This window comes from Balaenoptera acutorostrata, chromosome 11 (assembly GCF_949987535.1).
Source record: "Balaenoptera acutorostrata chromosome 11, mBalAcu1.1, whole genome shotgun sequence".
Classification (NCBI taxonomy): domain Eukaryota; kingdom Metazoa; phylum Chordata; class Mammalia; order Artiodactyla; family Balaenopteridae; genus Balaenoptera; species Balaenoptera acutorostrata.
In genome coordinates, this window is record NC_080074.1 from 79509488 (window position 1) to 79532144 (window position 22657).

At 37.6% G+C, this 22657-nt stretch overlaps 1 protein-coding gene across 5 annotated transcripts in view; it reads right to left on the minus strand.

The window, feature by feature from the left end:
* FGD4 (FYVE, RhoGEF and PH domain containing 4) overlaps nt 1-22657 on the minus strand; it is a 222545-nt gene that overhangs the window by 20416 nt on the left and 179472 nt on the right. For 3 of the 5 annotated variants that reach the window (XM_007175668.3, XM_028164903.2, XM_057557360.1), the window contains 5 exons: nt 21751-21896; nt 21137-21293; nt 6141-6279; nt 3836-3894; nt 3376-3522 (listed from right to left, as the gene is read on the minus strand). In XM_007175668.3, coding sequence (XP_007175730.2) covers nt 3376-3522; nt 3836-3894; nt 6141-6279; nt 21137-21293; nt 21751-21896 — 648 coding nt within the window. Of the gene's footprint in view, nt 1-3375; nt 3523-3835; nt 3895-6140; nt 6280-21136; nt 21294-21750; nt 21897-22657 lie in introns of those variants that run through there. The other 2 variants (XM_057557361.1, XM_057557362.1) reach the window with 2 other exon arrangements.

Below are 22657 nucleotides of genomic sequence, written 5' to 3' on the forward strand. Positions count from 1 at the left end.
TTTGCTGGTACTAAAAGAGGGAGTAGCACCAAGTAGACTGACTTTCCCTTTCAGTGAAAGAAACTCCTTTTATTCCATGCCCGCTGCTCAGAAGTAGTTATTGACAAAGCAGTCTCTGGCTAGCAAGCTCTAGAAGTGCTAGGCTGTGCCAAAACCTAGAAGAAAGTCTCAACTTTATTAAAAGTGTAAGGAGGTTCCTGCTTCTTGATCTCCAGGGTTCCTCGACTAGTTATTTCAAGTCTCTTTAAAATATATTATTTGATTGAAATAATTCAATTTCATGTCTCAATAGTGACAGTTCATTAAAGTTTGTTTTAGAAGGTAAAAATACATTGTTGGAGAAAATTTCCAGTGCCCGGCCTGTATTCAAAGTTTAAATAAGTCAAGAGAAAAAAATATATATAACTCTGTCAAAAGGTATAAGGAAACAAGGACTAGAACTCCAAAGAGCCAAGAATAAAACCTCCTATCATTCTATGGGATAATTCAGTGATTTTTTTTTTTAACTTTCAGATGTCAGGTGTGGTTATTTACTTACTCAACAGAGTAACCTACATAACATAAAAAGCATGATGTGGAGGCAAGCAAATATGCAAACACATGATGATCATTTGAAAGCTGAAATCAAATTCTAAATATAACTTGGTTTTTCAGATTTACAGGTGTAATATCTCCAGAATAGGAAATAGAAAACTAGCGCTCATTTTACTTCTAGAGAGAAAGGAGAAAAAATAAAAGGTACTTCTGAAGTTTCTACGTATAAGAAAAAAAAGATGCTCTATGGGAATAAATGTGTGCTGGGGAGAGGAGAGATTCTGTGACAAGTACAGTACTACAGGGGAAGGACTGAAAGAATGAACACGACAAGAACTGCTTCTAAGACGGTCTTCAAAAGATGAATAAGGCTTTCCTAAAATTTCTGCTGTATGACTCCATTCTCCTGGAAGGCAATGACACGATATGCTTGATAGCTTATAATAACTGGAACAAGATGGGTACTTTTCTCAAAGTCACTACTGTTGTATTCCCCCAAGGTCCTTTGCCATCTGTCCTCCAAATAGCTGTTTAATTTGGCTCTGAATTAAGGTATTCAATCCAAAACTATTTCCAGAATAATTCTCAAATGTGAAAATTAAACCAAGGCCATTGGTTAGACACAGAGCTGAAAGTTTAACTATAGAAACTGTAACACTGATGTTGAAGAGGGGAAAGGAAAATTACCTAAGCACCTACAGGTAAAGACAAAGGGAAGACACTGACTCCCAGGCATTTTGCCCAGAACAGTATATTAAGCATGTCTTTTTAATCTGGATTTTTGATGCTTTGACATCTTGGGGCCTTGCTGACATTGAAGGACTGCCCCCTCTCAGGACTACTCAATTCTTTGAGACAGTGAGTGACTCACCTGCAAGCATGACTTTCATATGGAAACCAACAGATCCAGAACTCACACCCCAATCACCTCCTCTATTGAGTGCTTACACTCTGGGTCAGTGTTCCCCTTCCCTAAGAACCCTAAGGCAGGTACCAGGCAACAGTCCCTGTGTGCCAGAGCCTGATGAAATTATTTAAACTAGCGAATTCTAAGCTGGTTTTCTCTGCCTTGCCTATTCCTTCTCGCAGAAACCACAGTACAGGCTCTTGCCCACATTTGCTGCTTGCTTTCTCCGCCTTCTGACCAACTCTGGTGCTTTCTCATGTAGCTCTTCCATGGTGTGGCATGCCCCCTCCTTTTGGAATCTCCGAGTATAACTATCTTTTCAATGGCAATCATCTCCTGATGTGTTGGCCTCACCATATTTGAATAACAAAACCTACATTTCAAAATAAACAGCCCTCTGGACCCTAACATGACATCACATGTCCCTGATTTACATTTAGGTCTCTGTAAAACTTCTGAAAGGTGAAGTTCTTCTGTTGAGCTCCAATGAAGACTTTTTTATAGTTAATTTGTAGAATATCTATAAATTTTTTAAGTTATTGAGATATAATTCATATACCCTTTTAAAATGTATAATTCATGGTTTTTATATAGTTGTAAATTGTGCAGCCATCACTACTATCTAATTTTAGAACATTTCATGACTCTAAATGGAAATCCTGTATCCATTTCCTCCTCCCCACCAGCCCTAAGCTACCACTACTTACTTCCTGCCTCTAGGCATTTGCCTATTCTAGACATTTCATATAAATGGAATCATATCACAGTGTGGCTTTTTGTGAATGGCTTCTTTCACTTTACACAACGTTTTCAAAGTTCATCCACGTAGTATGTATCAGTATTTTATTCCTTTTTACTGCCATATAATATTCCAGTGCATGGTTATACCATATTTTGTTTATCCATTCATCAACTGATGGACATTTAGTTTGTTTCCACTTTTTGGCTATAATGAATACTTTTGCTATGAACATTCATGTATAAATTTTGTGTGGACATGTTTTCAATTTTCTTTAGTTATACAAACTTGAAGTAGAAACGCTTCAAGAGAGATACTGAACACCCTTCTGCATGGCAATTAGTTCCTGTAAATCTTCGTTTCAAAGGAAGCTGTAACCAGACAACAGAAACCTCTAAGCCCCCAACAACTCATACTAAGGCTGGTGAGATGACTGCCTTGCAGCAGAAAAGTCAGATGTGATAACATCCTGAGAATGTGTCATGTGCCAGTTACCGGGCAGCCTCTTGACCAATGTGTCTGTTTCTTTGCCTATAATAACAATCATAGTAATAGCTAACATTTACTGAGCTATTACTCAAGGTTAGCTTATTGTTACTCATTGTTAGCTATTATGATTATTATTATATCATTAGATATAGAAAGGAACTGGAATTAACAGAGACTAAAATATAATGGCCTGGATGCCCCAGGGAGAGCTCCTATATTTTCGATAGGTTCTAGACTGTCATTTCCCGGAAGTTAAGGCAGGGATGGAGACTGATCGCAGTGAAAAGGAACTATGTAGCAAACTCATGTACTTTTACATAGATATTTGAGGCACAAGTTTTACAACTTTGTCTATATATTTCTTCAACTAGACGAATTAAAAATAGTGGTCCCCACATATACACTGATGGCTATGATCATCATGGAAAGGTTAAATCATCTTCACTACGTGTTACTGAAGTAAATTACACATGGTAAGTACACAGAAAGATTACAGAAAAATACTTCAAAAAAAGATTTGTGTCCTTGAAAGAACAAGTTGCAGTTACTAAGGACATTCCCTGATGTGGAATCCTGACAGTACTGACTAAACCAGGTTAGATATAATTGTTTTGGTGAGAGCAAGCAAGCATCCTACTTTTCCAAGATGCATATAACAATGTTTATGGGTTATTCTTATGTGACTTGCTCATACTACAAAACTCACTAAGAAAAGGTAGCGTTCTTGTGCCGATGTGTTCCGAGCAGCTAGTTTGAGGATCTGTCCTTCTTTTATTAGTTCATTTGAAGGATTTACAATGTCTTCTTCTTCTCCCAACATTTCATAAATCTCTAAGAGTTTCTTTAGGTTCTCCTAGGAAATTAAAACAAAACACAGCAAGATCATATATAAGGAGGTTTCACCTTAGTTCCTTTAATCAATGACCTTAGCTAAAATACACATAATTCAGAAGGGATTGGAACTAAGCATAAATTTTGGTATAAAGTATGTCAGTTATGATCAAATTAAAACCTGGGAGAAGAGGGATAACACTAAACATTTTATAAACAATATTTTTTGTTCACTTGTATCAATTCATTTGGGTCCAAACCTGTAGATAATATCAGACTATATTATTGGCAATTATCTAACTAGAATATTCCCATTTCCTCTGGAAACCACTTACCATTTTTCTTATTGCACTATTAGAATGACTTGCTGCTGTAGATATAATTTCAAGTGATTCTAAATGGAAAAAAAGAAAAGTAAATACATTTTGTCCTTACTATGTTACTAGATAGCTGAATAATATACAGTACAATAAGAAGAAATCTGAGACCGAAGATACACGATAAAAGCAGGGGGCAATTTGCATTGACAAGCTGGATACTTTCAAAAGTTCATTTGTAAGCAAATTATTTGGAACTTGAAGGGTATTTCCTCATTAAAAGTCATATACAGTGAGTAGGATCTCAGGTACATTTAATCGATAAGGGACCTTCAAAATAACAAACACCCTGACACTAGCTTGGTACAAGGAACTTTGTCAGGGGCTTTCATATATATTAGGTCAATTCATTCTTATGCAACCTTGAATGGAAAGTATATTAGCTTCATTTGGCAGATGAAAGAAGTAGAGAGTGATGTGACTTGGCTAAGGTCACAAATTATGATACTGAAGGGCTACATTAGAACCTAAGTCTTCTGACTCAAAGTTCTACAACATTTCAGCAGTAGTAAGTATTTCACTAGTTTTATGAGAAAATTAACCACCAAGCATAATCAGTTTTCCTTGGGAAAACACACTCACATTTCTAGTCTAGGTGAAAGGGAATTTTCTGATGCCAATGTTGACGGAGGGTTTTGTTGCTAGGGCAGGTGGTAGCGAGAGATGGGAATGGGAACTCTGATATGGGCAAGGTAGGAGCTTCGGGACTACTGGTGAAGAGATGTGAAAACTGAGGCTTCCTGCTGGATGAACCTGAGGGAATGTTCTCAATCCTACATCATGTCCTGCTCTCTTCCTTTCTTTCCTATCTTATGAATACTGGTTGGGTTAATTCTGTTACCACAACAACCCCATTATTCTGAACCAACTTTTCTGTCTTCTTCGTTCTACTGCTGAACAAAATGCACTTTTGTTGCTTTCCCTTCTACTTTTAGGTCTCTAAAAGTACTTCTGTGATTTCCTTAGAACTTTAGTGTAAGTAGTAATGGGAAACCAAAAAGAGTAATAAAATACCCTATTATGTTGCTGACTCTCTCATTTTTGACATAGCTACCTTAGCAGGAGTCAAAGTCATTTGAGTACAGAAGAAGCAGAATTTTTATTTATATTTTGGAGAACTATCCTGATTTTGAGCAATTCTTTGCATTCCACATAGTATCCAAGGTAGAGGGAGACAAATTAAGACGGGCTGGGGCCACTGCCCATGAGACTACTTTGAGAAGTAGCAATGGTGATCCAACCTCTAATCCTACCACTCCTAAAACCAAGCACTCAGGCCAGGTGAGTGGAAAGCGGGGATGAAGTGGAAAGTGGAAGAAGACAAGTTAGGATAATTCTAAACTTTAGAGGAAGAAAGGGGAGATGAGAAGTTCCTGTGGTCACCAACTCACTTGGATGGTGGGAGAAACATCACAGATAGCCTATGTTCAGAAAAAGACCCAGTCTCTAAGACCAAAGATTGTGTTTTGTGTTCATCTCTCAACAAGGTTCACTTATAACAGCAGACAAAAAAGTATTAGAGAAAGTAGCAATGCTTTAAGACTGTACACCACTATTGTTTGTACATGTTGATTACTAATCCAAGTTAAATTTTCTCTTCACAGTTAACTGATTTTTTTAAAGTACACAAGAAAACAAAATTCTTATTGAAACTCTTAAGCCTTAAAAGTCTTCCATTATGATCTAATGAAAAAATAAAAGATTTTTAATTTTTTCATAAAAAAAAAAAGTAGTACAGGAGTAGAGCAGGAATAAAGTTTTCTCAGGGAAAATGTTAACTGACACTAAACAGCACCATTGTCTCTTCTGTCTTAGAGTAGAGAAAGGTAGAGAGATATCACTTTGCTTAGGCTATTTTTACATAGTAAATGTCATCTTAGTTTTCTTGGTATCTATCAACCTACCTAATTAACCAGCAGCACTAGTAATTCTGAATGGTTGTATTCTTCCTGTGAGAAGGTAATTGTGTATTGCTATTCCAGATGTCTCTAAGACTATAGTTTTATATTTCACAGTTAATGATTAATGTGAAACCAGCATGAGCAATGTGATTTGCATTGCTCCAAGCCTATGATTTGGGCTCAAAAGTGCTTGCCTAATTGAGGTGCTGATGACAATTTCCAGTGAGGTTATTTTCTGGCACCAATATTTTACTAAAGTGGCTATGAGACCTATCTCACTTTGAAATCACAAGCCTACTTGGCCACTATATTATCCCATAATGGAAAGCAGGGGCGGGGCGGGGGTGGGGAGGAGTATTTACTTTTAGCATCATTCCAGTCCGGAGAACCAGGAGGCAATTTCCTTAGGTAGTCCTTAAGGAGCATCTCATACCGGGGAATCCGCTGAACAGGTTCTAGCATGTGATGCTGCAAAGTCAAGCTCCCACAGATCTTCTGTTTCTGTAATGAGAAAGGTTTTATAAAAAAGATTTAAAAATTAGGTTAGCCAGTCTAAAACAATTCAACGTAACATAGAATTTTCATTAAGGGCAGCATTTCCCTACAAAGTGTGGTCTGTGCATCACCTGCATTAGATATACCTGGGATGCTATTAAAAATGGAAATTCTGGCTTCCCTGGTGGCGCAGTGTTTGAGAATCTGCCTGCCAATGCAGGGGACACGGGTTCGAGCCCTGGTCTGGGAAGATCCCACATGCCGCGGAGCAACTAGGCCCGTGAGCCACAACTACTGAGCCTGCGCGTCTGGAGCCTGTGCCCTGCAACAAGAGAGGCTGCGATAGTGAGAGGCCCATGCACCGCGATGAAGAGTGGCCCCTGCTCGCCGCAACTGGAGAAAGCCCTCGCACAGAAATGAAGACCCAACACAGCCAAAAATAAATAAATAAATAAATAAATTTATTTTAAAAAAAGGAAATTCTGAACCCCAATGCAATCTATGAAACCACAGTTTTGAGGCCACAGCCTGGGCATATGCATAAAAACACCTCCAATTCTTCCATTAAAGTTTGAGGACCACCAATCTAGTGTTAAGAACAGAAAGAAAAATCAAGTAGAATTTGAAGCAAGAAATTTCCAGATTGATGGCATCCACTTCAATTAGTCACTACAAGGGTTTGTCAGGTCACATTATTAAATCATACTCCAGAGATTTTTAAAAGAAGCATCTATTTAATGAGGTTCACTAAGTAATACTGCATTAAATGACTCTGGACTCAGCAGAAACTATTTCATAATAAGGCTACCATAAATGTCATTTCCTTTGAACTTAAAAAAGACTCCACATGTAGAAAAGTGACAAGATAAGAAAATTTTAATTTTTCATTAGGTCATGGCATTCTTTTCCATTAGAAACCAAACTCTAAACAGATCTCCTTTGCTTAGGGCAAAATTGAGTCTATAGAACATGCTTTCAGTAAGCTGTCAACATGGAAGGAGAGAAAAAAGATTACTTGAAAAGTAAGATGTGTTCCTGTTCATATTAAACAAAGCAGAAACCCCCTTCATATATTTATTAATGACCATGATTAGGGCACTGCAGGGTAAAAAATGTTGTATTAAGACATGATGTTTGCATTCAAAGCAAACAAGAAACTGAAAGCTTCATAGAGAATGGAATATTTACACATGAACTCAGGTGAGGTCAGGCTTTGGGCAGGGAAATGAGGAATACCAGGGGGTAAGTGCAGGAAGAGGGACCTTGGAGAACAGGCCCAAAACAGTGGGGCATGAAGCATGTTTAGTGAAAGGGGGCAGTTGAGTTCTGCTCGGAAATAAGATACTTATAGGGAAATAGGGGATGAGGAAGAAAAGGTAATCTGGGGCAATAATATCAAGCTGGGTTTAGATTTACTTCATCTAATGCAGGTTTTCATGCAGGGGAGTGATATCATTAGATATGACAGCTATTAAGATTAACCTACAGCAATGTGGCTTTAGGCAGATGTGGGGAAACTAGTTTGGAAGTTACTGTAGACCAGGAGAAAAGTAAAAAGAGCCTGAAATTAGCATGGAAGCTGAGGGTTAATGGCTTTCCTTAATAAAGTGTAAGATATTAATATTATAAGTTTAGTTATTGCATTTGATTTTCTCCAGCAAGACTATGGTATATATATACACACATGCATATATATATCTCTCCATGAAAATATTACTGATCCCCAAATTTTTACATGAAGAAACTGGCTCAGAAAAGTTAGGGGAGTTTTCTAAGGTCAAGTGGCTCTAAGTGGCAGACTAGAATCCTAAACTAGGTTAGTTGATTCTCAGTCTACCATTCCTTTCACAACTCCATCCTTTCCTCATAATATGGAGAAGACAGACATTGCTGAGATAGTTTTAATATTTGATGAAACAATGATAATGACCACCATCGTGTAGTGAGCACTTACTATGCAACAAGCTCCATGCTAAGTCCCTTAAAAATATTATCTAACAGGCAAATGAACACATACAGAGAATGAGGAAAAGTGACAAATCAAAGATAAAGCCAAGTGGTCAAATTCTGGTGAATAAAAGAATATTGGTGCTATGTGATAAATCCAATCACATAACCACAAGCTACTCTGTGCAAGGCACAAAAGGTCAAGTGGAAAAAAAGTCTGTAAGCTAAAGACAGGAATGGAACATGTTGACTTTGTACTGACAACAAGATGTTCATACAGAATTGTGTAGCCAGCACTCAGCATTTTGTAACTGGAGTTCAGGGGTAGAGGAATATACTAGAAATAATGACCCTATAAGCATCTGTATGACATGATGGTTAAAGGCTTGGGAAACTATGATGTCACTGAGAGTGTGGAGAGAAAGAAGATTATGAAGGGCAAAAACCTTGTATTCTGCCCACATTTCAATATTAGCAAAAGGGGTTAGTGAAAGAACCAAAGAACGAGCCAGTGTTCAGAAAGGTAGATGAATGCTTAATCATGAGAGAAAAGAGATGTTCAAAAAAAGGAGTGAAGGGGAAAAGCAAGACTTTTGGCTATGGCTGAGTGAGTAGACTGGCAAAATCCTCCCTTTAAAAAGCAACTTTATAATGAGAAGCTACTATAGCACTGGGAACTCTACTCAATGCTCCGTGGTGACCTAAACGGGAAGGAAACCCAAAAAAGAGGGGATATATGTATACATACAGCTGATTCACTTTGCTGCACAGTAGAAACTAACACAATGTTGTAAAGCAACTATACTCCAATAAAAATTAAAAAAATAAAAATAAAAAGCAACTTTAAAGCTGGATAAAATTGATTTTAACAACAACAACAATCATTTCAGCACTTTGGAAATTGACCAAAGGCACAAAACAATCTGAAAAGTGTTTCTTTTAAAAACTGCTGGGCTTCCCTGGTGGCGCAGTGGTTGAGAATCTGCCTGCCAATGCAGGGGACACGGGTTCGAGCCCTGGTCTGGGAAGATCCCACATGCCGCGGAGCAACTAGGCCTGTGAGCCACAATTACTGAGCCTGCGCGTCTGGAGCCTGTGCTCCGCAACAAGAGAGGCCGCGATAGTGAGAGGCCCGCGCACCGCGATGAAGAGTGGCCCCCACTTGCCGCGACTAGAGAAAACCCTCGCACAGAAATGAAGACCCAGCACAGCCATAAATAAATAAATAAAATAAAATAAAATTAAAAAAAAAAAAAACTGCTGAACTTTGGGTAAGAACAGTAAGAAGCTGTGGTATTCTAGCCTGGGGCTGCACCTCTTCCTCCCCCAGCTCAGTCAATGTGAAGATTCTGCAAGGGTGGGGCAGGCTGTGAGGACTGGAGGTTTCTCTGCTGAAGTTAAGAGGGCTCATTTGATTTAGAGCAGTGAACCATATGCCCAGCAACACTGTCAGTGGAAGTGATGGTCTCTGAGGTGGGCAAGTGGGGAAGACCAATGACTTTAATAGCCTGAAGCTCTGTTGTGGTCGGACAATCATTTCCTTGGCTGAGGCTGTGTGAATAACCAGCAGAGACAGAAGAGAGCCCAAGGCAGCAATCTCCTGGCCACTCTGAGGTTGTGGAGATGCAGACGGAAGATACAGACAGGAGATGTGAAAGGGCCACAAGGACTTGGAAATGGCCTGATCTTTAAATAAGTGTGTGCCCCTCCACACACACTTATAGGGCCATCAGCAGAGGAGAGAAGCTAACTGGATCTAGGTAGTTAAGCACCTGTGTTTAATAACTGTTTGATCTTTAACCTACACAGATATAGGGGCAACCCCTATAAAGCCAAGATCACATACAAACACAAGAATATTCAACAAAAAACTGAATAGAGACATTAGTGGCTGCATACCAGAGGAGAGATAAAGTTCATAGATTTAGTCTAAGCAAGTTAATAAACAAACAAACAAAAAAACAAAAGTAACCACACCCACTCTCAGTAGGGAAAATCCGAATCTAGAGTTCCCACAAAATAGGTTATCTAAAATGTCCAGGGCTTCCCTGGTGGCACAGCGGTTAAGAATCTGCCTGCCGACAGGGCAGACAGCAGAAGCAAGAAAAACTACAATCCTGCAGCCTGTGGACCAAAAACCACAGTTACAGAAAGATACACAAGATGAAAACGCAGAGGGCTATGTACCAGATGAAGGAACAAGAAAAACCCCAGAAAAACAACTAAATGAAGTGGAGATAGGCAACCTTCCAGAAAAAGAATTCAGAATAATGATAGTGAAGATGATCCAGGACCTCGGAATAAGAATGGAGGCAAAGATTGAGAAGATGCAAGAAATGATTAACAAAGACCTAGAAGAATTAAAGAACAAACAAACAGAGATGACCAATACAATAACTGAAATGAAAACTACACTACAAGGAATCAATAGCAGAATAACTGAGGCAGAAGAACGGATAAGTGACCTGGAAGACAGAATGGTGGAATTCACTGCTGTGGAACAGACTAAAGAAAAAAGAATGAAAAGAAATGAAGACAGCCTAAGAGACCTCTGGGACAACATTAAACGCCACAACATTCACATTATAGGGGTCCCAGAAGGAGAAGAGAGAGAGAAAGGACCAGAGAAAATATTTGAAGAGATTATAGTCGAAAACTTCCCTAACATGGGAAAGGAAATAGCCACCCAAGTCCAGGAAGCGCAGAGAGTCCCATACAGGAAAAACCCAAGGAGAAACACGCCGAGACACATAGTAATCAAAGTGGCAAAAATTAAAGACAAAGAAAAATTATTGAAAGCAGCAAGGGAAAAATGACAAATAACATACAAGGGAACTCCCATAAGGTTAAAAGCTGATTTCTCAGCAGAAACTCTGCAAGCCAGGAGGGAGTGGCATGATATACTTAAAGTGATGAAAGGGAAGAACCTACAACCAAGATTACTCTACCCGGCAAGGATCTCATTTAGATTTGATGGAGAAATCAAAAGCTTTACAGACAAGCAAAAGCTAAGAGAATTCAACACCACCAAACCAGCTCTACAACAAATGCTAAAGGAACTTCTCTAAGTGGGAAACACAAGAGAAGAAAAGGACCTACAAAAACAAACCCAAAACAATTAAGAAAATGGTCATAGGAACATACATATCAATAATTACCTTAAACGTGAATGGATTAAATGCCCCAACCAAAAGACATAGACTGGCTGAATGGATACAAAAACAAGACCCATATATATGCTGTCTACAAGAGACCCACTTCAGACCTAGGGACACATACAGACTGAAAGTGAGGAGATGGAAAAAGATATTCCATGCAAATGGAAATCAAAAGAAAGCTGGAGTAGCTATACTCATATCAGATAAAATAGACTTTAAAATAAAGAATGTTACAAGAGACAAGGAAGGACACTACATAATGATCAAGGGATCAATCCAAGAAGAAGATATAACAATTATAAATATATATGCACCCAACATAGGAGCACCTCAATACATAAGGCAACTGCTAACAGCTATAAAAGAGGAAATCGACAGTAACACAATAATAGTGGGGGACTTTAACACCTCACTTACACCAATGGACAGATCATCCAAAATGAAAATAAATAAGGAAATAGAAGCTTTAAATGACACAATAGACCAGATAGATTTAACTGATATATATAGGACATTCCATCCAAAAACAGCAGATTACACGTTCTTCTCAAGTGCGCATGGAACATTCTCCAGGATAGATCACATCTTGGGTCACAAATCAAGCCTCAGTAAATTTAAGAAAATTGAAATCATATCAAGCATCTTTTCTGACCACAACGCTATGAGATTAGAAATGAATTACAGGGAAAAAAAAACGTAAAAAAGACAAACACATGGAGGCTAAACAATACGTTACTAAATAACCAAGAGATCACTGAAGAAATCAAAGAGGAAATCAAAAAATACCTAGAGACAAATGACAATGAAAACACAATGACCCAAAACCTATGGGATGCAGCAAAAGCAGTTCTAAGAGGGAATTTATAGCTATACAATCCTACCTAAAGAAACAAGAAAAATCTCAAGTAAGCAATCTAACCTTACACCTAAAGAAACTAGAGAAAGAAGAACAAACAAAACCCAAAGTTAGCAGAAGGAAAGAAATCATAAAGATCAGAGCAGAAATAAATGAAATAGAAACAAAGAAAACAATAGCAAAGATCAATAAAACTAAAAGTTGGTTCTTTGAGAAGATAAACAAAATTGATAAGCCATTAGCCAGACTCATCAAGAAAAAGAGGGAGAGGACTCAAATCAATAAAATCAGAAATGAAAAAGGAGAAGTTACAACAGACACCGCAGAAATACAAAGCATCCTAAGAGACTACTACAAGCAACTTTATGCCAATAAAATGGACAACCTGGAAGAAATGGACAAATTCTTAGAAAGGTATAACCTTCCAAGACTGAACCAGGAAGAAATAGAAAATATGAACAGACCAATCACAAGTAATGAAATTGAAACTGTGATTTAAAATCTTCCAAAAAACAAAAGTCCAGGACCAGATGGCTTCACAGGTGAATTCTATCAAACATTTAGAGAAGAGCTAACACCTATCCTTCTCAAACTCTTCCAAAAAATTGCAGAGGAAGGAACACTCCCAAACTCATTCTATGAGGCCACCATCACCCTGATACCAAAACCAGACAAAGACACTAAAAAAAAAGAAAATTACAGACCAATATCACTGATGAATATAGATGCAAAAATCCTAAACAAAATACTAGCAAGCAGAATCCAACAACACATTAAAAGGATCATACACCACGATCAAGTGGGATTTATCCCAGGGATGCAAGGATTCTTCAATATATGCAAATCAATCAATGTGATACACCATATTAACAAACTGAAGAAGAAAAACCATATGATAATCTCAATAGATGCAGAAAAAGCTTTTGACAAAATTCAACACCCATTTATGATAAAACCTCTCCAGAAAGTGGGCATAGAGGGAACCTACCTCAACATAATAAAGGCCATATATGACAAACCCACAGCAAACATCATTCTCAATGGTGAAAAACTGAAAGAATTTCCTCTAAGATCAGGAACGAGACAAGGATGTCCACTCTCACCACTATTATTCAACATAGTTCTGGAAGTCCTAGCCACAGCAATCAGAGAAGAAAAAGAAATAAAAGGAATACAAATTGGAAAAGAAGAAGTAAAACTGTCACTGTTTGCAGATGACATGATACTATACATAGAGAATCCTAAAACTGCCACCAGAAAACTGCTAGAGCTAATTAATGAATATGGTAAAGTTGCAGGATACAAAATTAATGCACAGAAATCTCTTGCATTCCTCTACACTAATGATGAAAAATCTGAAAGAGAAATTATGGAAACACTCCCATTTACAATTGCAACAAAAAGAATAAAATACCTAGGAATAAACCTACCTAGGGAGACAAAAAACCTGTATGCAGAAAACTATAAGACACTGATGAAAGAAATTAAAGGTGATATCAACAGATGGAGAGATATACCATGTTCTTGGATTGGAAGAATCAACATTGTGAAAATGACTATACTACCCAAAGCAATCTACAGATTCAATGCAATCCCTATCAAATTGCCAATGGCATTTTTTACGGAGCTAGAACAAGTCATCTTAAAATTTGTATGGAGACACAAAAGACCCCGAATAGCCCAAGCAGTCTTGAGGGAAAAAAATGGAGCTGGAGGAATCAGACTCCCTGACTTCAGACTATACTACAAAGCTACAGTAATCAAGACAATATGGTACTGGCACAAAAACAGAAACATAGATCAATGGAACAAGATAGAAAGCCCAGAGATTAACCCACGCACCTATGGTCAACTAATCTATGACAAAGGAGGCAAGGATATACAATGGAGAAAAGACAGTCTCTTCAATAAGTGGTGCTGGGAAAACTGGACAGCTACATGTAAAAGAATGAAATTAGAATACTCCCTAACACCATACACAAAAATAAACTCAAAATGGATTAGAGACCTAAACATAAGACTGGACACTATAAAACTCTTAGAGGAAAACATAGGAAGAACACTCTTTGACATAAATCACAGCAAGATCTTTTTTGATCCACCTCCTAGAGTAATGGAAATAAAAACAAAAATAAACAAGTGGGACCTAATGAAAACTTCAAAGCTTTTGCACAGCAAAGGAAACCATAAACAAGAGGAAAAGACAACCCTCAGAATGGGAGAAAATATTTGCAAATGAATCAACGGACAAAGGATTAATCTCCAAAATATATGAACAGCTCATTCATCTCAATATTAAAGAAACAAACACCCCAATCCAAAAATGGGCAGAAGACCTAAATAGACATTTCTCCAAAGAAGACATACAGACGGCCAGGAAGCACATGAAAAGATGCTCAACATCACTAATTATTAGAGAAATGCAAATCAAAACTACAATGAGGTATCACCTCACTCCTGTTAGAATGGGCATCATCAGAAAATCTACAAACAACAAATGCTGGAGAGGGTGTGGAGAAAAGGGAACCCTCTTGCACTGTTGGTGGGAATGTAAATGGATACAGCCACTATGGAGAACAATATGGAGGTTCCTTAAAAAACTAAAAATAGAATTACCATATGACCCAGCAATCCCACTACTGGGCGTATACCCAGAGAAAACCGTAATTCAAAAAGACACATGCACCTGAATGTTCATTGCAGCACTATTTACAATAGCCAGGTCATGGAAGCAACCTAAATGCCCATCAACAGACGAATGGATAAAGAAGTTGTGGTACATATATACAATGGAATATTACTCAGCCATAAAAAGGAATGAAATTGAGTCATTTGTTGAGACGTGGATGGATCTAGAGACTGTCATACAGAGTGAAGTAAGTCAGAAAGAGAAAAACAAATATCGTATATTAATGCATGTATGTGGAACCTAGAAAAATGGTACAGATGAGCCAGTTTGCAGGGCAGAAGTTGAGACACAGATGTAGAGAATGGACATATGGACACCAAGGGGGGAAAACTGCGGTGGAGTGGGGATGGTGGTGTGCTGAATTGGGCGATTGGGATTGACATGTATACACTGATGTGTATAAAATTGATGCCTAATAAGAACCTGCAGTATAAAAAAACAAACAAACAAAACAACTAATACTAAACTTTCATTGGGTTATTTGTATGGAAATATGTTAATATAAATGTTTCAGACATTACATGAAATTTCTAAAAATCTTAAAAACAAAAACAAAACAAAACAAAACAAAACAAAACAAACAAACAAAAAAAGAATCTGCCTGCCAATGCAGGGGACACAGGTTTGAGCCCTGGTCTGGGAAGATGCCACATGCCGCAGAGCAACTAAGCCCATGCACCACAACTACTGAAGCCCGCGCGCCTAGAGCCCGTGCTCTGCAACAAAAGAAGTCACCGCAATGAGAAGCCCACGCCCTCAACGAAGAGTAGCTCCCACTCGCCACAACTCGAGAAAGCCCATGCGCAGCAACAAAGACCCAACGCAGCCGAAAATAAATAAATAAACAAACAAATTATAATGTCCAATATTCAGCAAAAAAAAAAGAGATATTCAAATAAATAGTGAAGTATTAACCTACACTGAAGAAAAAAGGCAGTCAAATAAAATTGTCTCTGAGTGAACTTAGATACTGGATGTAGCAAAGATTTCAACACAGCTATTATACGTATGTTCAAAGAAATAAAGGTAATCATATTTGAAGAACATGAAAAGTATAACAACAATACATGCATACATAGCAATTTTCAAGGAGGAATCAGACAGTATAAAAAAGAACCAAATGAAAATTCTGGAGTTGAAAAGTACAATAACTGAAATGAAAAATTCACCCCAGAGACTCAACAGCAGAAATAAGATGGCAGAAGAATCAATCAACTTGAAGGAATATTAATTGAAATCATACAGTCTAAAGAACAAAGAGAAAAAAGGAAGAAAAGTGAACAGGTCTCAGAAACTCACATAATGGGACTTCCCTGGTGGAGCAGTGGTTAAGAATCTGCCTGCCAATGCAGGGGACACGGGTTCAAGCCCTGGTCCAGGAAGATCCCACATGACGCTGAGCAACTAAGCTCGTGTGCCACAACTACTGAGCCTGCGCTCTAGAGCCCACGAGCCACAACTACTGAGCCCACGCACCAAAGCCTGTTACTGAAGCCTGCGTGCCTAGAGTCCGTGCTCCGCAACAAGAGAAGCCACCACAATGAGAAGCCCACACACCTCAACGAAGAGTAGCCCCTGCTTGCCACAACTAGAGAAAGCCTGTGCACAGCAACGAAGACCCAGCGCAGCCAAAAATAAATAAATACATAAATTTAAAAAAAAAAAGAAAGAAACTTGGGTAATGAAAATATGAAATTCAAAGAAACAATGGCTGAAAACTTCTCAAACTGATTTAAAACAATCTACACAACCAAGAAGCTCAATCTACTCTAAGCAGGATAAATACAAAAAAGATCCACATCATTTTCAAACTATTAAAAGCCAAAAACAAAGAGAAAACTTTGAAAGCAGCAAGAGAAAAGCGATTCATTACATACAGGGGACTGTCAATACAATTAAGGGCTAACTTCTCATCTGACACAAGGGAGGACAGAAAGCAGTGAAATGACATTCAAATTGCTGAAAGAAAAAAGCTATCAGCCAAGAATTCTGTGTCTAGCAATGCTATCATTCAATAGTGAAGAAAAAAATATTTTCCAAATAAACAAAGCCCAAGAAAATTCATTGCTATTCACTCTACCTCACAAGAAACACATCATTTTCATACTGAAAGGAACTTATTCCAGAAATGGTAAATATATGGGTTAAAAACATATTTGTAGGGCTTCCCTGGTGGTGCAGTGGTTGAGAATCCGCCTGCCAATGCAGGGGACACGGGTTCGAGCCCTGGTCTGGGAAGATCCCACATGCCGCGGAGCAACTGGGCCTGTGAGCCACAACTACTGAGCCTGTGCGTCTGGAGCCTGTGCTCCGCAACAAGAGAGGCCGCGATAGTGAGAGGCCCGCGCACCGCGATGAAGAGTGGCCCCCGCTCGCCGCAACTAGAGAAAGCCCTCACACAGAAACGAAGACCCAACACAGCCAAAAATAAATAAATAAATAAATTTATAAAAAAAAAAACAAAAAAAAAACATTTGTAGACTTTTTTCTTTTTTCAAATTGAAGAATAGTTGATTTACAATGTTGTGTTAGTTTCTGGTGTACAGCAAAGTGATTCAGTTACACATATATATTCTCTATCCATATTCTTTTCCATTATGGTTTATCACAGGATATTGAATATATTTCCTGGTGCTATACAGTAGGACCTTGTTGCGTATCTATTTTATATATAGTAGTTTGTATCTGCTAATCCCAAACTCCTAATTTATCCCTCCCACACCCCCCTTTCCTCTTTGGTAACCATAAGCTTGTTTTCTATGTCTTTGAGTCTGTTTGTTTCGTAAATAAGTTCATTTGTGTCATATTTTAGATTCCACATATAAGTGATGTCATATGGTATTTGTCTTTCTCTTTCTGACTTACTTCACTTAGTATGATAATCTCTAGGTTCATCCATGTTGCCACAAATGACATTATTTCATTCACTTTTATGGCTGAGTAGTATTCCACTGTGTATATATACTACATCCTCTTTTTCCATTCAACTGTCGATGGACATTTAAGTTGCTTCCATGTCTTGGCTATTGTAAATAGTGCTGCTATGAACATTGGGGTGCATGTATCTTTTCGAATTAGAGTTGTCTCTGGATATACGCCCAGGAGTGGGATTGCTGGGTCATATGGTTACTCTAAGTTTTTTAAGGAACCTCCATACTATTCTCCATAGTGGCTGCACCAATTTACATCCCCACCAACAGTGTTGGAGGGTTCCCTTTTTTCCACATCCTCTCCAGCATTTATTTGTAGACTTTTAAATGATGGCCATTCTGACTGGTGTGAGATGATACCTCACTGTAATTTTGATTTGCATTTCTCTAATAATTAGTGATGTTGATCATCTTTTTATGTGCCTTTTGGCCATCTGTATGTCTTCTTTGGAGAAATGTCTATTTAGGTCATCTGCCCATTTTTTGATTGGGTTGTTTGCTTTTTTGTCATTGAGTTGTATGAGCCATTTGTATATTTTGGAAATTAAGCCCTTGTCGGTTGTACCATTTGCAAATATTTTCTCCCAGTCCATAGGCTATCTCTTCATTTTGCTTACAGTTTCCTTTGCTGTGCAAAAGCTTATAAGTTTGACTAGGTCCCATTTGTTTATTTTTGCTTTTATTTTTATTGCCTCAGGAGACTGACCTAAGAAAACACTGGTACAATTTCTGTCAGAGAATGTTTTGCTATATTCTCTTCTAGGAGTTTTATGGTGTCATGTCTTATATTTAAGTCTTTAAGCCATTTTGAATTTATTTTTGTGTATGGTGTGAGGGTGTGTTCTAACTTCGTTGATTTACATGCAGCTGTTCAGGTTTCCCAACACCAATTGCTGAAGAGACTGTTTTTTCTCCATTGTATATTTTTGTCTCCTTTGTCGAAGATTAACTGACCATAGGTGTGTGGGTTTATTTCTGGGCTCTCTATTCTGTTCCATTGATCCACATGTCTGTTTTTATACCAGTATCACACTGTTTTGATTATTGTAGCTTTATAGTATTGTCTGAAGTCTCAGAGGGTTATGCCCCCAGCTTTCTTCTTTTTCCTCAGGATTGCTTTGGCAATTCTGGGTCTTTTATGGTTCCATATAAATTTTAGGATTATTTGTTCTAGTTCTGTAAAAAATGTCATGGGTATTTTGATAGGGATTGTATTAAACCTGTAGATTACTTCCGGTAGTATGGCTATTTTAACAATATTAATTTTTCTAATCCAAGAGCATGGGATAGTTTTCCATTTCTTAGAATCATCTTCAATTTCCTTTATCAATGTTTTATAATTCTTAGCATATAAATCTTTTACCTCCTTCGTCAGGTTTTATTCCTAAGTATTTTTTTTTTTGCTGCAATTTTAAAAGGGATTGTTTTTTTATTTTCCCTTTTTGATATTTCATTGTTAGTGTAAAGAAATGCAACAGATTTATGTATGTTAATCTTGTATCCTGCTATGTTGCTGAATTCGTTTATCAGTTTCTAGTAGTTTCTGTGTGGAGTCTTTAAGGGTTTTCTATATATAGTATCATGTCATATGCATATAATGACAATTTTACCACTTCTCTTCCAATTTGGATACCTTTTATTTCTTTTTCTTGTCTGATTGCTGTGGCTAGGACTTCCAATACTATGTTGAATAGAAGTGGTGAGAATGGGCATCATTGTCTTGCTCCAGATTTTAGTGGGAAGGCTTTCAAGCTTTTCACCGTTGAGTGTTATGCTGGCTGTGGGTTTTTCATAAATAGTTTTTATTATGTTGAGATATGTTCCTTCAATACCCGTTTTGGTAAGAGTTTTTATCATGAATGGATGTTGCATTTTATCAAATGCTTTTTCTGCATCTATTGAGATGATCATGTGGTTTTTGTCTTTTCTTTTGTTGATGTTGTCAGCATCACATTGATTTGCATATGTATATCTTTTTTAATATTCTCTTAACTTCTTTAAAAGACATAAAATTGTACAAAACAGTGATCATTTCACTATATTAATGAGTTTAAAACACATATAAAAATATTTATGTAACACAGGGGCTTCCCTGGTGGCGCAGTGGTTGGGAGTCCACCTGCCAATGCAGGGGACACGGGTTCGAGCCCTGGTGCAGGAAGATCCCACATGCCATGGAGCAGCTGGGCCTGTGTGCCACAACTGCTGAGCCGGCACTCTAGAGCCTGCGAGCCACAACTACTGAAGCCTGTGCTCCTGGAGTCCACGCTCTGCAACAGTAGAAGCCATTGCAATGAGAAGCCCACGCACCTCAACAAAGAGTTGCCCCCGCTCACCGCAACTGGAGAAAGCCCGCGCACAGCAACGAAGACCCAATGCAGCCAAAAATAAATAAATAAAATAAATAAATTTATAAAAAATAAATATATATATATTTATGTAACACAAAAGAAGGCAGTCAAGGAGCAAAAGAATCCCCACCCAAATAACCTTATGTGATCTAAAGAATTCCTTTTCAATATTTAAACTTTAGCAAAGAAGAAATGATTAACAGTTTTGACTAGAGAATCAAACAGAAATTACTATGATATTATTAAAATGTATTATCCAGGTTTGATAAAATTTTAAAAGTCAGGACACATATATAAAATGACCAAAAAAAAAAAACCCCAAAATGAAATAAAACAGAAAACAGTTGATCCTTGAACATGGGTTTGAAACGCACAGGTCAACTTATATGCACATTTTTTTTTTTCAGTAAATGCGTGCTACAGTACTACATAATCCATGGTTGGTTGAATTCATGATGCATAACCACGGATACGGAGGGCTGACAGTAAACTTATCCTGGGATTTTCAAACACATTGGGGATCAGCACCCATAACCCTTATGTTGTTCAAGGGTCAACTGTAATTATGTTTCCAAAATGTCAGGGTTTATAGCAATCATTCTTTATATTCATTTATAGTCATTCCAACATCTCAACCTCTGAAAGCAAGCAAGAGAGACACAGAGCTGAATGGGAACTTACTTTGTAAATTAATGTGGACCCTGATAAAGCCAGACTCTCCTTGCCTCAAAAGCAAATGGAGAATTCACTGTTCAGTATTTGCACATGTTCAATAAATATTTTAACTTTGCAGAGATGATTTCTGCATAATTCAGACCAGAATGGAATTTGGACAGGTGTCTCAAATCTCTCAATCTAAATTTTAGATCTAGAAGACCTTATGATTTGTACAGAAAAAGTAATTATAGCCTTGAACAAAAGAGTCCTATTACCTGAATTTCTTCAATTATTGATTTGAACTGGGGAATACGCTCTGTCATGTTTTTAACCAATTCCATTGCGTTATCAAATCCCTTCACATATTCTCCATACATCTTAAGGAATGGGGCCAATTTCTGAAGGATGTCACCAATTCTAGGGGTAGTTTCCCTGTATAAAACATAGAAACAAGTTGTTAAGATTTCTTATAGAATGAGTGAATTAAGAGGACTCCAAATGAAGTAATCACTTTCTACACATACCCTGAGCTTTGTCAGATCCACTTTGCTATGAGATTGATAGAGTGCGAAAAAGCACCTTTTCACAGGGAGTTTAGGAATGACACAGTAAAGAGAGATGCTTTACTCTTGGAATTCTTGAAGCTCCAGGTTACCCTTAATATCTTGTCTCCACTAATCAAACTATAGTTTGGAAAGGAGAGATGAAACCTTTTTCAACTAAAGACAAAAATGTACCACAAGGTCTTTCGGTGATCTTTAACATAAAATCTTTGCGTAAATGTTTGTTTACAGCTCTGTGTAGCATTATTATTTCAATTTAACAGCTGAATAACACAGCTTCTAGTATGACTGCCTTAGATATATTATTTGCTATCTATGCCTCTTACCATTCTTGCATTCTTTTCTCCAGCTCTGGCAATAGGAATTTACTATGGAAGGCATTTATTGATGAAATATTAGAAAAGATTTTATTCACCATCTCTGCTGGAAATGATCCTCGATTTGCTTCTTCCAGTAGTTTGCAATAAAATACCTGAATAAGAGAATTAATGCAAACATTACTTCAAATTTATTGGTTAACCATCTAGCACTGTGCTAAGGCACATAGTGGGCTCTTAGTAACTTTCTGTTGAATAAATGGAAAAGTTCGTGATTCAAGAAATCAATCATTTTTGAAATGTAGGAGTGAGTATATGCTTTAAGAAGAACCAGGAATTAGAATTAGGAAGCTTTGACTCTAACCTAGGCTATGCCTCTATGTGGGATGTTAATCTTTTCTGTTCCAGAGAATTTCCAGTTGAGGGTAACAGGATTTACCCTTCCTATCCATAGGCAGAGTTAAAAGATGGAAAACTATATAGATGCATAATAATTGTGGTATTTTCCACTCCTCCTTATATTTTGAATGACTTCTATGGCACATATTACATATTGCCCTTTATTATAATTTGTTAGCATGTATCTCATTTTCCCTATTAAAACTGTATACTCCTTGGGGAGGTAGAACATTGTGATTTACTTCTCACAGTAGAAAAGGTGCTTAAAAAATATGTGGTCAATGCATGAACAAAAGAGTATTTCAGTTCTCACATGTTTCCCTGCTTTAGTAAATAATAATGCATGGTAACTTAAAACTCAGAAATGAGGATAAAAAGATCTTCTCTTGTACATAATAACAAGTATCTTAAAGACAGTAAAAAAAAGTTTTGCAGTCTTAGCTCTACTCCAGTAGGGCTACTATACCTCTTAATTGCCATTCTGTTAAATGTAGGCAGAAGGAGGTCTGTTCTTTCA